Source organism: Callorhinus ursinus, unplaced genomic scaffold, assembly GCF_003265705.2.
Source record: "Callorhinus ursinus isolate GAN/ISIS: 27379988/994484 unplaced genomic scaffold, GSC_fseal_2.0 scaffold10, whole genome shotgun sequence".
Taxonomy (NCBI): Eukaryota; Metazoa; Chordata; class Mammalia; order Carnivora; family Otariidae; genus Callorhinus; species Callorhinus ursinus.
The window spans coordinates 1,048,782-1,065,733 of NW_027397072.1; the positions used below are offsets into that span (position 1 = coordinate 1,048,782).

At 59.5% G+C, this 16,952-nt stretch overlaps 1 protein-coding gene across 1 annotated transcript in view; it reads left to right on the forward strand.

Moving 5' to 3' along the window:
- Nucleotides 1-16,952, forward strand: part of TPO (thyroid peroxidase) — a 47,686-nt gene that overhangs the window by 19,970 nt on the left and 10,764 nt on the right. The window contains exons 6-14 of the mRNA XM_073896908.1: nt 291-497; nt 1,636-2,154; nt 5,400-5,658; nt 6,758-6,928; nt 7,585-7,822; nt 8,398-8,606; nt 9,323-9,493; nt 13,940-14,071; nt 16,595-16,694. Of these exons, the coding sequence (XP_073753009.1) occupies nt 291-497; nt 1,636-2,154; nt 5,400-5,658; nt 6,758-6,928; nt 7,585-7,822; nt 8,398-8,606; nt 9,323-9,493; nt 13,940-14,071; nt 16,595-16,694 (2,006 nt within the window). The remainder of the gene's footprint in view (nt 1-290; nt 498-1,635; nt 2,155-5,399; nt 5,659-6,757; nt 6,929-7,584; nt 7,823-8,397; nt 8,607-9,322; nt 9,494-13,939; nt 14,072-16,594; nt 16,695-16,952) is intronic.

Genomic DNA, 16,952 nt, shown 5'->3' on the forward strand with positions numbered 1-16,952 from the left:
CCCCCAGAACTTGGAACCCCAGAACTTAGAGACCCTGAAGAGCCCCTGTCTCAGGGTCCTGGCAGTAATCACACCTGCAAACGAGTCTAGGCCTGGGAACAGCCCTCCTGGCCCCCGGGCCCACCCTTGAGTCATGGCCATTATCACGCAGATGACTCCCTGTCCCCTGAGTGAGCACACTGACCTGCAGGCTCCCAGGCCCGTGAACGAGCGCCCTGACCTGCGGGCTCCCTCAGTGTCCTCTCTCTGCATATGTCCATCCCGCATGACAGGCTGGTCTCTCTCATCAGGTCCGTGAGGTGACAAGACAAGTCATTCAAGTTCCCAACGAGGCCGTCACGGAGGATGATCAATATTCTGATCTCCTGATGGTGTGGGGGCAATATATTGATCACGACATTGCATTCACGCCTCAGAGCACCAGCAAAGCTGCATTTGGGGGAGGAGCTGATTGCCAGCTGACCTGTGAAAACCAAAACCCATGTTTCCCCATACAGGTAGAATTTTAAACTGTTATTATTTATTATGAAAGTAATAGATGTCATTTAAAAAATCAACCAGAACTATAAATGAAAAGTCAAAACCCCCATTTGTCCTGTACGGGGAGCGGGGAGGTGACAGCTGTTGGGAAAATCCTGTGCATCCATCCAGAATTTGTCCCTGCATATGTGTGCATAGCATGTGCGTGCATGTGCGTGCTCGGCACCTGGTGCAGGTCACTTAGCTGTAGTTAGTACACTTCTCCCCATATATCATTAAGTGGACAGAAATTTGATTAAGACTTCTTAAAGTCTTAAAGTATGCATTATAACTTACTAATCCATTTGCTTGTTCACGAGCATTTAAGTTTTGAGCTTTGCTGTTTTCACGTGGTCACAAATAACGAAGCAGGGCGTGTCTGTGGACGTGAGCCGTGTGCCTGTGTGTAGCTCTAACGGGCAAGCTGCCGGGGATAACACGGCTGCGCTAGAGGGCGGTGCACATGACGATCGCCACGGATATTGCCAAATTGGTCTCCATAAATATCGTTCCCCTTCCCCTCTTAACAGCAAGGAGACACCACACAGGTGGGGGTGTTCATTGCTTCTCTGTAGAAAACATCTTGGAGGCTGGCAGGGGGCGCTTCCTACCCAAGAGCAGACAGTCCGGGTCGCCTCCTCACCGGCATCTGCCCCCTGCACGTTCGCCAAGCAGCCAGGCTGTTCCAGGCTGTGATGTGTTGCTGGAAGGGGGACCCGACCTGGAAGGGCTTTCTGGTGGGCGGGCCAGATAAGAAAACCAGCAGTTAGGACCCTTTGGGCATCTGCAGAGGAGGCCCCAACAGGCCGGGCATCTAAACAAAATACACCAAAGGGAAAAATTGGGAGAAGGGGTAAAAGACCACAGCATACAAGCTGCATTGATCACAGCTACCTTAACTCCAGTCCCTCTCCGCACGCTGACCCCGGCAGGGGCGGGGCGGGGGTCCCCCTCTGGGCAGGCTGACCCCAGCAGGAGTGCGGCAGGCTAGAACTGAGGGCAACAGGCAGGAGTGGACCCGCAGAGAGCGCCGCCCGGAGGCCCACAGCCGTGGCCAGCCTGGAGCTTCCGGTATCTCCGCAGAGGCTGGGTGACCCCGTGTGCCCTTTCCCGCAGCTGCCCACCAACACCTCGGGGACCGCAGGTGGTGCCTGTTTGCCATTTTACCGCTCTTCTGCCGCCTGTGGCTCCGGGATCCAAGGCGCCTTCTTTGGCAACCTGACCTCAGCCAACCCGCGACAGCAGATGAATGGGCTGACCTCGTTCCTGGACGCGTCCACGGTGTACGGCAGCTCCCCGGCCTTGGAGAAGCAGCTGCGCAACTGGACCAGCGCCGAGGGGCTGCTCCGGGTCAACGCGCGCTACCGGGACACAGGCCGCGCCTACCTGCCCTTCACGCGTCCACCCGCGCCCACAGCCTGCGCACCTGAGCCCGGCCCCCGCAGGACAGCCGGAGCGCCCTGCTTCCTGGCGGGGGACGGCCGTGCCAGCGAGGTCCCCGCTCTGACGGCCGTGCACACGCTGTGGCTGCGCGAGCACAACCGCCTGGCGTCCGCGCTCAAGGCTCTCAACGCGCACTGGAGCGCCGACACTGCCTACCAGGAGGCGCGCAAGGTGGTGGGCGCCCTGCACCAGGTGCGCAAGGCCCTGCGATGCCCTGTGTGCTTGTGGGGCTGTGTGGGTGCAGGGCTCAGAGTAGAAAGTGGGATCCCGGCCCTCAAGCCGAGGGTCTGAGGCTTCCGTTACACACGCAGCTCGGTCTGGACGAGGTCACCTGCGAATTCTGACAAGAACACGCAGAGTTAGTGACATAAGAGAAGTGGGAGCCACGTAGGATCTGTGAGCGGGGTTTAGGTTAGATCTGGAGGACAGCGTATAGTGCGACCTGGAAACCTGTCACTGTTTCAAATAGTTTGTCGGACATGATCTGACCTTGAACAAAGTGGTGTCCGAGTCAGGCTCAGGGGAGTGGTTCCCCGGCTCCCACTGGGTTGTTCTTGCCCCCGCCTCTGCCGCGGGGAGTCCTCCCGGCTGTGTCCCCCTGACGGTGGTGTGCTTGGTTGTGTGTACCCATGCCCCTTCCCTGAACTCGAGCTCCGTGGGCATGGGCTGTCCACCGCTGGACCAGCCGCACACAAAGTGGGTGCACGGGAGCGCGTGCAGGAAGCCCAGCTCCCAGCGTCACGCCAGGACATGTCCACATTTCTCGGTTTCACCATTCACTTTCGGATTCCCTGGTGTGTTTTTCTCAGTCAATAGTTTCTCTTCGGTGTTTTTGGCAAATACCTTGGAAACCCTAAAATAACAAGAGGTTGCATTTGCGTTGATAAAACCCTTGCCGAGATGAGGGCTGCGTCCAAGGGGTTCTCACAAGGTTGTCCCTCTTTGCTGCTTCCATGGTCTGGATCTCTCCTCTCCTGAAAAAGCATTATGTCGTTAAGAGAAATGTCTGCAAATTAGAAGAGGGAGAGCACGCCCAGCCCTACGGCTGCCACCCAGCTCGGAGCAGCTAGGCCCAGGGATACGTGGCCGGCCTTGGCTCCTGCCCCCACTCCCCGCATCCAAAGCAGCGGTGCCCCGTCTGCCTCCTGCACCTGCACAGCCTCACGCCAGCCCCGCCCTGTCTGCCAGAGCCCAGTGCCACCTCCCACTGAGGCTTTTGCCCCGACTTCTTCTGCAGTCCCCTCTGCCCCAGGACAGACAGCCCTGTGCAGGCATGTCCCCGGGCTCTCCCTCCCTGCTCATGCCTCTGCGGGTCGGGACAATGCGCCCTGTGCCCCCTGGGACCCAAGTCAAACTTCAGAGAAAGGGAAGCAGATGTCATTAGAATATTTTCCACGGCAATTTAAAGCTGTCTAGTGTCCCTGGCGGGGAAGAGGAAGGCCGTTTCCCTTGTGCTGTGGGGACAAGAAGCAGAAGTGCAGCAGCAAGGATCACACCCACCTCCTGTGTGGAGAAGCCCGAGGACAAGCCTGTGACACCAACCTGGGCTGAGGGCCAGGTTCTGCACGACTAAGTCGTCACTACTCTGTGTGCTGATCAGTGACCCGGGTGCTCCTCACTCATCGCTGAACCGGCTCAGGGTTGACCCATCTGGCAAGGAGCCCTGGACCAGCCTCCATTCGGCATCTTCCAGGCCCCAGAGGTGAAAGCACGCACTGTGGGGCCTTCGGCCGGGTGGGAGGCTGCACACCAGCACCTGCTGCTCCCTGCTGCGAAGTACAGATCGTGCATTCAGAAAACACATCTTGTTTGGAAGGGACCTATTATAAGGATGCAGATGGTGGCTGTTGTTTCTTCCAACAGTCGGAGAATGTGAACAGCCTGTCTGCTAAACTGATGAGCTACAACCGAAGACCTTCACGTTCTGGGACAGAGTATTCCCATTGGCTTATATCTCATTGGATGCCATTTATTGACCAAAATCTCTTTAAATACTGAAAGAATTTGACACTGATTTTTACAGCAAAGAGAATTACTGTTAAACCTACAAGCAGAGCCCTTGTACCTGATCCTCTGGGGAGCACGCACCAAACAGAAACCACAGGATTCTAGTGGCCTTGTTACCGCTGACGGGGCTCCTCAGCAGCACGGGCGCTAGAATCAGAGACCGGGGCTGATGCTCTGAGGAGGGGAGGGTGCTCCGCCACAGTGAATCCACAGGCATAGACCTGTGCTGCCCACGGCCATGCCCGCTTGGGCCTCAGACCTGAGCTTCTTCCCCAGCCACGACAGCCCCACCACCGTCCCACGAAGGTGCCTGCAGCCAGCTCGCAGAACTCCTGAGTACCAGAACAAACAAGCACCCTTCTGAGAACTCACTTTGAGGCCTTAGTGCAGGGCAAGGCAAGCAGAGAGAGACCCGGTCCAATCAGCAGACGGCGTGGTCCTGTGATCGTGAAAGGCACCTGCCGAGGCTCGAGTGCCAGGTCTGTCCTGTGCCTTTAGATAACGCGGTGCATCCTCCAGGAGAGACCAAAATAAAACGAGGCCTCATTTACAAAACACGCGCATGGGGGTTTTGGCTCCTGTGGAGACCCCTGCCAGCCCCTTTCCTTCGTGTTTCCATTACGAAGAACTTATAAGCTGACAGACACAACTCAGGGGGGAAAGAAGGAATAACACAGGGGTCCCAGCATAACTTTTAATCTGCCAGAGCCATTCAGATCACAAGTAACCTTCAAGCAGTGTGTCATTTCCTTACAGCTCCTGGGGAGGGGGTCCTCCAACACGCACTGACCCACTCTGGGTAAAAAATGTATCTGCCATATGGAGACCACACAACAGACCCAACAGAGAAAGCCATGCATGTTTCCTACTCTCACAAAAACTCCATGAAAAAGGCTTTTCCAGAAAAGTAAGCCAGGTCAGAGGCCACCCAGCACCCCACCTCCCAGAGTCGCACAGCTAAGTAGGAGGTGGGATTTGAGCTCACGGGTCTGAATCCTGAGCCTCTGCCGCTCAGGTTCCTTGAAGCGCCTAGATCTCTGACTTCTCTTCTGAGCTCAGCGTTGATGGAGTGCCCACGGTGAAGGGGGCAAAGAGGTTGCGGGAGGAGTGCAGTGTGGCAGCCAGTCTCTGTGTGGTGCACCCCCAAGCTTCATGTGGCCTGCCCTGCCCTGAGGGGTGTTTGGGGGTGTCACTGACATACCCCCCGGCTCCGTAAGTTGTCAGAGCTGTGAGGATGCTCTTTGGACCCATTCACCTGTTCACCTGTTCTCTTACCTGGACGGCATGTTCCTCCCGAGACAACTCTGCCCCCAAGGGGATGCGCAGGAGGAAGTCCTTCCCTTTTGCTGCATGTGGCCCAAGTCTGGCACCGTGGGCCCTGCTGCCAGTAGCCCCTGCTCAGAAGCTCTCCTGTTTTCCTCTCTCCGTAGATCATTACCATGCGGGACTATGTTCCCAAAGTCCTGGGCCCCGAGGCCTTCCAGCAGCATGTGGGCCTCTATAAGGGCTATGACCCCGCTGTGGACCCCACCGTGTCCAATGTGTTTTCCACGGCCGCCTTCCGCTTCGGCCACGCCACGGTGCACCCGCTGGTCAGGCGGCTGGATGCCCGCTTCCAGGAGCACCCTGGCCTTCCCCCTCTGCGGCTACAGGACGCCTTCTTCAGCCCCTGGAGGCTCCTCAAGGAAGGTGCGCCTCCCCTCCTGCTGGAGCTTGGCCTCCCTCCCGCCGGCTCCCCAGAAGTGCCCACCACCCCACGGCAAGGGCCTGCTTTCACCTCCCAGCACACGGGGCTGCATACTATCAGTGTTTATAGGGGAAATAGATGCATTCAAAGCCTTTTAAAGGCTAACCTGATCATCCAGACATCTCCCCTAGGGTTTTTGACGTTCTTCAGAGCTCACAGGGCAACCACCCCAGGTGCAAGCACCTCTGACCTATTATTTCAGAACCACTGATGTAGGGACCCATGTGGACCTGTTCAGTGTAAATAACAGCATCTTCCCCATTAAACATGCAGCCTGCTCCTGCCTCGTCCCCACCACAGAGCCCTGGAGCATGAACGTCCGCACAACAGGGCCTGGGAAGGGTTGTTTGTACCCTTGTCCTCCTAACGTCCTCCTTCTGGAAGCTTCTGGCCTGTCGCAAAGGGTGCCTGGCACCCAGTGGATGCAGCAGGGGGAGGGGAGGGGAAGCAGTCACCACACGCAATCTTTGCTTCCACGTGAATGTGTGTGGAGCATGAGGGAGAGAAGCCAGGGTCAGCCAGGTCACCAGGACCCCGTACATCGATGGCATCCAGGCCACCCCCCACAGGCCAAAGCGCATGCACTTTATGGGTTGTGCTGTTGGAGCCCCAGGAGCGTAGGCAGGCGTGATAAAGGACCCATGTGATTGGGGAGGGAGGGAGCCCAGAGGTAGGCTTTTCCATAAGGGGTCTTGTGGAGAGGGCTGGCACTTGGAGGTAAGGGGAGCAAGTGTCCCGACTGACCCACCTCTGCTCAGCCACCTTCTGCCATGGGAAACAACACGAAAACTTCAGGACTGCTGGGCTCCTTCTCTGGGTCCCCTTCAGACATGAGGCCTGCCCCTGCACCTGCTGGTCAGTCCCTGGGGATCCACACGGCAGAACCCAAGCAGTACTTGGAAATTCTCAGGATCGCATAAAGTGAATTCGTGACCTTGAATTCGTGGCCTTGTTAAGAACAAGCAGTTTGCTATGTGAGGTATTATCACTGTTTCTCCAGGACTCAGGAGATGACCGCGCCTGTTCCATGATGTTTTCCAGGTGGTTTGGACCCTCTGATGAGGGGCCTTCTCGCGAGACCCGCCAAGCTGCAGGTGCAGGACCAGCTGATGAATGAAGAGCTGACGGAGAGGCTGTTCGTGCTGGGGAGCTCGGGCAGGCTGGACCTGGCGTCCATCAACCTGCAGCGTGGCAGGGACCATGGCCTGCCAGGTCTGCCCGCCCCTGGCTCCTCCCTGGGCTCCCCTCCTGCCTGAGCCGTGGCGGCAGCCACCTCAGAGCCATTCTATCGGAAGCAGTGTCTTCAGTCTCTGGCCAACTTACAGCTCTCTGGTTCCTCCACCAGGAGCCCATTCAGTGTTCCTTCAAGCACAGAGGCCCACAGGGTGCCCGGGGCTCCCCAGTGGGGTGCAAGCAGTCCCCAAACAGGGAGAGGGAGGGGGTCTGGCCTGGCGCTTTTTGGGAAGTTAGCAGGGCCGCTGTCCTGCCCGCCCCTCCCTCTCACCTGCCCCGGGGCCAGCACACATCCTTAGCGGCCTCCAGGGTGGTCACTCACCAGCCGTCCCATCCCCCGGCCACTCTGTGGATGGGGACCCTCTTCGTGGGCGGCCCCCAGCTCCCCACCCCCATTTGCTGTGCCCACTCCAACCCCATCCCCCTCACCTGTTCCAACCCTGCCCGCCCCGCCCTGAGGCTGGCCCTGACACCCTGCCCGCAGTGGCCTGTCCTCCTGGGGCCCCTGTAGTTCAGCTGTCTGGTCAACCCTGCTTGCTACAACCGCAGATCCGGGTGGAGCTCTGGTGAGGCAGGCGGGTGGGCCGGGCACGTGGATGGAGGGCAAGAACACCCGCAACCCCCCGTCCCTGCAGGCTACAACGCGTGGAGGGAGTTCTGCGGCTTGCCCCGACTGGAGACGCGGGCCGACCTGCGCGCCGCCATGGCCAACGCGAGCATCGCCGGCCGGATAATGGACCTGTATGGGCACCCCGACAACATCGACGTCTGGCTGGGCGGCCTGGCGGAGACCTTCCTCCCCCAGGCCCGCACGGGTCCGCTGTTTGCGTGCCTCATTGGGAAACAGATGAAGGCCCTGAGGGACGGGGACCGGTGGGTATCGCCGCCAGGCTCTTCTGTGGCCCCCGCTCCACACAGGTCCCAACACAGCTGTGTCGTGGGCGCTTACGCAGCCCGGCCGTCTCTGTGGGGCCGTGAACCCGGGTCATCACAGAAACGCAGCACAGGCAGTGTGAGCACGCTGAGCACTTGAACCGAGAGCTGCTGTTGATGCGTCCGAACGACCCGGTCTCACATGTGAGCAGACATCATGTGGAGAGCACGGGTGTTTCTGACGCCCAGAAACCCACCTTTGGGTGTCCTCTCACATGCCTGCGAAATTGGGCAGGTGGGCGCTGACCAAGGCGTGAGACCCAGGCCCAGGACGGCGTCCAAGCGCGGGGTGGGTTTGCTGCCCCTCTGTCAGCTTGGCCTGGGCCCCCACCCCGCGAAGGTCCCTGAGGGAGTCAGCCAAGCCAGCCCCTTATCCCGGGCCCAGTGTGTCAGGAGTGAGGAGTCTGGGAGCATGCAACACAGATGACTGCACAGGACACCCTGTCTGCCCTGATGGGAGGCACCGTCAGTCACGGGCTCCCCTGCAGCATGCTCGGCTCTCTCCTCCTCTGCAGGTTCTGGTGGGAGAGCAGCGGGGTGTTCACCGAGGCCCAACGGCGTGAGCTGGCGAGGCATTCTCTGTCCCGGGTCATCTGTGACAACACGGGCCTTCCCAGCGTGCCCGCTGATGCCTTCCAAATTGGGAGATTCCCGCGGGACTTTGAGTCATGCGAGAACATTCCGGGTCTGAACCTGGACATGTGGAGGGAGGCCCTTCCTCACGGTGAAGTGAAGCCCATTTTAAATTATGTTGTAGCATGTGCATTGTTTTCAAGAGTGTCATGTGCCAAAAGGCACGCCCAAAGGGGGGGTGAGCACCCCAAGTCTGAGCTGTGCACGTGACCCCCACGTGGGGGGGCAGGGGGGTGGGTGAGCCTGTGGGGCTTGGGGCACAAGGCGTCCACTGGGCCTCTGTGGCATGTCGACAGAGATGCACCCAGTGCCAAGAAGCTGTGTGCCCCACGAAGCTGTGGTAGAGGCGGCCCTAGCTGGGAGGTGGGGATTCGGCAACGCAAGAGAGTGGGGGAGGTGAGGGGGTGAGGAGGGTGTGAGGAGGTAGGGGGTGAGGGATGGGGGAGGTGAGGAGGTGGGAGAGATAGGGGAGCTGAAGAGGTGAGGAGGTGAGGAGGTGAGGAGGTGAGGAGGTGAGGAGGTGGGCGAGCTGAGGGCCCTGAGGGGGCCCCCAGGCAGAGGTGCAGCAGAGGCGCCCAGAGGGGGCCTCAGGCAGGCGGAAGGCACATGGCGCACATGAGCAGGAGCGGCGTGTTAGGTGGGGACCAGGCCTGGAGGGGTTGGCTCAGAGCAGCGACCTGAGGCGCGTGGGGCTCGTTCCTAGTCGCCGCTGCTGCCCGCCGTGCGCGGCCTGGACGGAACCGTGGGACGTGGGGCCGGTGCGGGCGGGCGGGGCAGTGAGCGGTGTCTGTCTTCCACCCGGCGCAGGTGACACGTGCAGCCTCCCGGATGGCGTGGACAACGGGGGCTTCGCGCTCTGTGGCGAGTCTGGGCGGTATGTGCTTGTGTTCTCCTGCCGCCACGGGTTCCAGCTGCAAGGCCAGGAGCAGGTGGCCTGCTCCCCCCATGGCGCGGATCTCCAGCCCCCCGTCTGCAGAGGTCAGTGGCTCCAAAGCACAGGCTTTACCGACTTTACCCCCAAATCTGCAGTTTTCAAACAGGAAGTAAGGATAAGTGTCATTCACGAAAAGGTGCGCCTGGGCGGCATCAACTTCCCAGGCATTGCGTTGGCACCGAATATGGCATTCCCGCCTGGGCTGGCACACACCCCAGCTGGCCCCTTTCTAGATAACGAAGCGTCGAGACCGTCACGGTGATGCAGGCTGGGAAGGGAGCGCATTAGTGACTTACAGGAAGAGCTTCTAGAGCCAGTTCCTCAGATGAAACCAAAGAGAAATGCTTCCACTCCGAACAGCCCACAACAGACTTGTCACCCAGCCACGTCCTCACCCTGTGTGCGCTGGGCCCCGTGCACCTGGGTGTGGACTTGAAGCCAGAACACGAGTGCAGGTGGGAGCCTCCGGGGTCTGCCCCTGGTGCCCCAAGCCACCCCGTGCTCAGCTGCTTGGAACGGTGTCGGGGGCAGGATGCAGAGCTCAGGTGACAGGCCTGGGTCCCCAAGTCGCTCCTGCAGAGAAGCGGGCAGCAGGGACATCGCAGAGGGCCCTCTGTGCATCAGACCCCAAGGTCGGGGATTCCTAGTGACTCCTTCAGAAATGACCCACAACCTGAATGCGCAACCCCGTCAGCAGATGCGAGGTGGTGGCCGGGGAAGCGATGCTGGCAGCTGGAAGCACGCACAACAGACTTGCGGGCCCACGGACAGCGGCCGCAGCGGCTGTGACAGCAGCCTGGTGTCAGGCGCGGAGCCGCGTGTGGGCTGCTCCTCACGAGCTGCGTGTAGGGACGAGAGAGAAGAACTCAGTGTAGGATGATGAAAACTCTGGGGATGGGTGGTAGTGATAGTTGCACATGAATGCTCCAAAATGCACAGTTAAAAATGGTTCAGATGGTCAATGTTTTCCTCAGTAACAAAAATCCCCGTTTCAGTTTTGGATGTCAGGACTGCTCTGTCCTGGGAGGGCGGCAGTGCTCCCTGCTTCTGGCTCTAAATCCTATAGGAAGACTGAGCGAGACCATGAGCACCCGGACCCACGACGGCGCAGTCCCATGCACCTGCCAGGCTCGCGGCAGGGTCTCACGGAGAGCCGGGTCACCGGCTGCAGAGCCAGGTCCAGGGAGTGCCCCTGAGGGACAGCCCATGGCACAGAAACAGCCAGGTCAGAGCCTGCCGGGGCCAGGGACTTTGGTGCCAAAGTCATGACCGCACTGGGAAACCTTTGCACCCAGATTTGCACAAGCAGGCTGTGAGCGGCTGGGCTGGCGGATACCCCGGGCCTCACCAGGGCGTGATCGAGGGCAGGGAGACCTCCCAGAGAGCTCCATCAGGGACTTGCCTTCCAGAAAGTTCACCTTACAGGAACCCACAGTGCTGTGTGCCTCACACCCTTTTGCCTAAATGCCTGGACATTTGATGTGTTGATTTGGGCTATTTTCGGTATTCGTGACCCCACAAATCTCTGTTCCTGATGTCCCTTCCCAGCCCGCCCACCATACTTTTCTTCTTCCTTAAACCTTCAACCAACAATTACTCTCCCCCTTAAGTGGGCAGTGCATGCCCAGCGGTGCCCGGCTCATACTGACTGCTAGCCATGAGCCTTGGCTCAGTTCTGAGCCTGACAGGTGCTCCTGGGGGTGACGGGGTGAACCTGGCGGGCCGCTGGGGGCCCCGGTGTTGTAGCAGCAGCTCCGGGGCTCCCCACGTCCCCAAGTCAGGACCTGCACAGTTACCGAGACCCCAGCTGGGTGGGGCGGGTCTGGGAAGGCTGGTAACCCGCTCTAACTGAACCCTGCTCCCCACTGGCCCTGACCTGGTCCGCGCCCCATGCACCTGGCCTGGCCACCTCAGTGGTTCCTTTTTCCGCCTCCCAAACTCACAGCCTCTGTGACTCCGCATCTGCAAACATAAACTGGGGATGGTGATCAGTCCCCCTCACGGCTTCTCAGTTCATGAGTCAAATGCACAGCAAAAGCATGGGGCGCGGAGCCAGCATCATAAACACCGTGCGTCAGGAGCGGCTGGCTTGGACTTTGGTGCATCCACACCGTGAACTCATGCTGAAAACATCAGCAGTATGTCCACTGACATGCAGTGCTGTCCGTGAAACATCACTGAGTAAAAACGCGCAGTGATGGGCGTAACAGGAACCGGCTTAGCCTTTTTAAGAAGCGATGGAGCCTGTTTATTTGTAAAATATTTGTAAATGTCTCCATGAAGACGATGGCTCGTTAATCTTGGTTTCAGACTCGGCACAGTGAGACAGAACGAAGGAGAGAGGGTATTGACTCTTTACTTACACAGTGTTGTGTTTTGTCCTGATGCGTGAGAATTAAGATAGAATTTCTTTAGAGAAAGTCCAGAAACCGATGAAGAGCAGTGGATGTGCACTATTAATAGTGCACTATTAACACACACAAACGTTTTGCATCCGCTCTGTGCCCGCGCCGGGAGTTTCTAGATCGAGAATCACAAGGGGAAACAGACTCGTGAACAGTGCAGTTTCGTGTGGCGCAACTGACGTGAGCGAACGTAAGAGCCTCCGCGGGTCCTCGGTGCTCATGGCCGCGGCTGCGGGCAGGAAAGCCGGGCTCACCGCAGGATTAATTCGCAGATCCGATGAGATGCACACTCTTCTCTTCACTCAAACCCTACTCATCGCTAACCCACCCACAAGAAAGGGATGGAGAGAGAAATCTGGCAAATTAACTGTAATGGGTCCCTTTTGAGGGCTTTAAAGTTGGGAATTCAAAGTGGACAAAAAGTGGGGGGTCTGCGGCCCTTTGCCCCTTATAGCCAAGAGGGTGTGTGATAGATGAACAAAGCCATGCTGCTGTGTCCACCGACAGTGAGGCCCCGGGCAGCACCCTGTGCTTAGGGGACGGGAAACAATGCTGGGCGGGTAGGCGAGCCTGGCCTCACGTGATCGACCGGGGAATCTGGGGACTCAGCAGGCCTGAGACCCGTGTGGGTCTGTCCCACCCGCCCTGCAACTTCCCTGGGCAGGGAGACCAGAAAGTATGGGGTCACTGACTTGGGTGAAGTGTGTCCCCCAAAAGCACGCTGCAGTCCTGACCCCAGCTCCTTGAAGGTACATAATTATGCCCATTTACATGTGGGAGAAGTCTGTCTCGGGGCACAGCCCTCACCCTCGGCCTCTGCATCAGGAGCAGCCCCGCCCTGCAGCCCCACGTGCACTTGCCCCGTGAACAACACCCACGGTTTACGTTTGTCACTCGGCTCTGGTCAGGCTCCAAGTTTCCCACCTGTGCCCTGGGAGGTGAGCGTCACTCCGTGGCTAGACGCCGGCCTAGGCAGGGGTCCAGCCTCCACCAGCAAGTCCCCGTGCACCCCATCCCCATGTCATCCAGGAGTGTTGGCGGCACAGGGTCCGGGATGAAGGTGAAGGGGCAGAGCCTGGCTTGGCTAGCGGTAAAGGCCGAGCTGGTATTCACATCATTCCCCAAACACAGGACGGCCTGAGAGGGTGTGATGGTTGTATTTATTCAACACATGCTCAGGGATCTGTAACATACGTTGTCTGTTGACACTAAGACCACCTGTGTTTCCCGGAACTGGCCAGAAAAGTTATTTGAAGAAAAACGGACACAGCAGGTCACGTGAAAACAGGCCTTGGGAATCTGGCAAGGGGATCCAGGTTTCCGGCAGAAGAAGATGTGAGGGCAGCACCCCTTCCTCACTGACGGTGGCTCGCCCAAACACACCAGCTCGCCAGGCCTGGGAGTCCAGGCTCTGACTCAGGGCTGGGAAGCCAGTGCTCCCCCGTGGTCAGGGTCAAGGGCCATGGCGTCGTGGCCCAAGGTCTTGCAAGCTCTCTGAGGGTGAGCCGTCTAGTGGGAAAACAGTCCAAGTGGACGCACAGACCCAGCCCTGCCTTGGCCACCCCCAGCCCCCACGCTCCCATCCCCCACCAAGCCAGGTGCCACTCTGTGTGGAAGGTGCCAGCATCCTCCACCCCCATCTGACCCCATGTCTGATGAGGCACAGCTGCCCAGCGTGCCATGAGGCGCCAGTGACCCCACAGCGCACCCCGGCCATGCTGGATCACCTCGCGCTCAAGCATGAGCACTTGGCACAAAGCTTGAGTAGAAGCGAGCCATCAGCCTGGGAGGGACCGATCAGCATCAGTGTGGGCGGGGTCTCCTGCACAGCGTCATGGTCACGCTGCGCAGCGTGGTCACGAAGTGGCCGACTGTCGGGCTGACCTCAGAGGTCACCCATGGCAAGGAGAAAGCAGGTGCTCAGGGAGAGGCCTGGCACAAGGGGGACACGGCTGACAGGGTACTGGGGGTTCTCAGATTCTCTTGCCCACGGTTCGGGGAGAGTGCAGGTGCCTCTGGGGTGAGGGCCGGAGCGGGGTATGGGGAGGATGGGGACATTGCCTGACCTCCGTGTGGTCTGTGTAGATATCAACGAGTGTGAAGACGTGACACCCCCTCCCTGCCATCCGTCGGCCAGGTGCAGGAACACCAAGGGCAGCTTCAGGTGTGAGTGCACGGATCCCTATGTGCTGGGGGAGGACGGAAGGACGTGTGTAGGTGAGTGTGCGCTCCTCTGCGTCCTGAGTGGGCAGCGCAGGCCTGCACTGTGCCCTACGGACGGCGGCAGTCATCCTGGCGGCCGCACCGTGCCGGTGAACACGTGTGTCCCGCCGCCGTCACGCGTGGACGCGAGTGACGGGGCCGCACCATCAGGTGATTGTTGGTGGCCTACCACGTGTGCCCCTGGCCGTGGGCTGCACCCCGTGTCCTCCTCGCATGCTTTCCCTCTGCCCTTCTCCACGGCGCCTCCTCCTGGGGAAGCCTCTAGCTTTACTCACGGTTCTCCTCTGTTTGAACATTTATTGTCCACGTATCTGCAGCTAGACCACTTTCGGTCACAGAAAACTAGAGAGCCTCAGCTCTCACGTTCAGGGTTTTCAGGAAAGTATCTAAAATGGCCGTCCGAAGGCCGCCTGGCGAGGCGGTCCAGTGCCCGTGCCACATACACCCCCAGGAAGGGGGTCAGGGCAGTTCCAGGCCTGGGAGAGCGGATCCGTAGCCTGCAGGCTGAGCCGAGGGCCCCGGGTCAGCAGTCCCGAGTCTCCCCGGGACTTTCTGTGCTTCTGTAACGGCTGCTCCAGCAAGTGGAGGGTGCCCCCTCGATGCCCTCCGCATGGATGTTTGCTCCGGACCCCATCCCCGCCTCCCTGAATGATGCTGGCCCTAGAAAAGTGAGATTTCGTGCCGAGTGCACCCCGAGGGTGCACGTGTTGAGAAATAGTGACTCTTATTTGGGGCCTTGCATGTGGTCACCCTGTCCTGGGCGGGTCGGGGCGCAGTCTGTCTGCTGGAGCCATCGTCAGCTTGTGCCCCCTTCGCCCACTCCCTGCTCCCTGCGTCCACAACCACTGGTGTCCACGACGTACTACAGGCTGAGTTTATGAGCCTCCAGGTAATTCCGGGAAAGCCACGCCACTTTGCAAGTTTGTGTGGGTGCGTTTTTGCACAGCTGTTCTCAGCAAACACGCGTGCGGGCCTCCCCCGCATCGGGCGAGGATAAAGGAGACCCCGCGGCAGCCAGGAAGGCCCTGGGAATGGTGTCCAGAGACGAGTCAGGGCTTAGCCAGCTCCGGTTTGGTTTGGTTTTGAGTCTTGGGACCACGGCTGTGCGTTCTCTTGCTCGGCTGCTGTAACAGCCTGGCTGGACCACATGGCAGGTCTGCTGTCCCAGCCCTGGGGCTGCAGTCTGAGATCCAGGCGTGGGCAGGGCTGTTCCTCGCGAGGCCTCTCTCCCATGTCCTCACCGGGTCGTCCTTTCTCACAGGACAGCAGTCACTGGGAGGGGGGCCCAGCCTCATGACCTCAGCTGACCCCAGTTACCTCTTTAGACACATCTCCGTACAGCCACACAGGTGGGCATCTGGCAGGGGGGGCGGAGCCAGGGCAGAGTCGTTCCAGGCACCAGGCGTGCGCAGGCTGAGCTGGCTGCGGCGTCGTGTAATCCGCTGAGGGGTCCCCCCTCCCCCTCTGTCTGCCCTCCGAGGCCAGGGGCAGCTCTCTGAACACATTTGCCACCCGGGAGCTAGCTCGATGCAGGTGACAGGCCACAGACGGCAGTGGGTTTGTCTATGAAGTCCGCTGGTCATCGTTTTGGAAACATCAGTGCCTGCACTCTGGGCGATGCCCAGGCAGGCCGTGCTCACCGTGGGGCCTCTCCTATGCCAGCTGACAGTATTTTACCTTTTATTTGAAAGTGGATTTCCCTACCTCCTGTATTTCTACTTGGCCAGTAATGAGCCGGCAGATCTGGAACGGGCACGTGTGTGGGTACAGGACTTGCACCCACACAGAAGAGCCGGCGATGCACGGGGATCCCAAAGCCCCCCTTTCCCGGGCAGGCATGTCCTCGGCAGGTGGTGGGACCCAGAAAAGGATAGGGCTGGAGAAGCCTCCTATTCTATCCCCACTTTCTGGGTGTGGCTCAGATGCTTCCCAAGTCCCCTCACTGAGACCTGACAGGTCCCAAGCCATTCCAGGCAGCCTCCTTCCCTGGCCATGGCCGCTTCTGGTCTGTACCTACCAACCCTGCTCATTTCTTTCAGTCGAGCCTATAGCCGAGACACCTGCTGTGTTTGGTCCCCCACGGCTTCCCCACAGGGCTCTGGCCACTGCTCGGACAGTGCCCCAAAGTTTACCTTCTACCCACTTCTGCAAAAAGCAGGGCTGCCAAGGGCACGAGCTCATGGTGTCACATTGTGCCTCCAACCAGCTGCTTGTTTGGCCCCTCTCTGAGCCCAGCGGAGGCAGGCCAGGTCCCCAGCCCCTCTGCATGGGGCTTGCTTGTCTCTCCTGGCCAGCCCTCGAGGGAGGGCCTGTGGCCCGAGAAAGGGCAGGCACCCTTGTGCCCTCCACCAGCTCTCCACACACCTCATATTCGGGAGAGCCCATCTGTTGAAATGGCTGCTTTGGGCAGTCACGAGTAGAAGCAAGCCCCTCAGGACCAGGGTGGGCTGGGGCTCACAGGGCACACTGGCTACAGCCCTCTGCGGGTGGGCTCACTGACCCGCTCCTTCTCCCCAGACTCCGGGAGGCTCCCGAACGCGTCCTTGGTCTCCATCGTGTTGGGCGCCCTGCTGGTCGGCGGCCTGGCAGGCCTCACCTGGACAGCGGTTTGCCGGTGGTAAGTCCTCCCTCTGAAGCTGGCACGAGGCCATTTCCTCCCCCGTGGGCAAGGCTGGTCTGCTTCAGAAGCCAGTGTAGATGCTCAGCGTCCCGAACCCCTCCAGCCCCAGAGCTCTTTTGTACAAAGCCTTAGACTTCTGGTTCTTTATTATGCTTTAAGTAATGAAGGTGGAACAGTGACCCGCACACCTCGAGGTATCAGGTGCCTGTGGAGGGAGATTCTGGGATGGGGATGCTTGGCAACGTCACCTGGTTG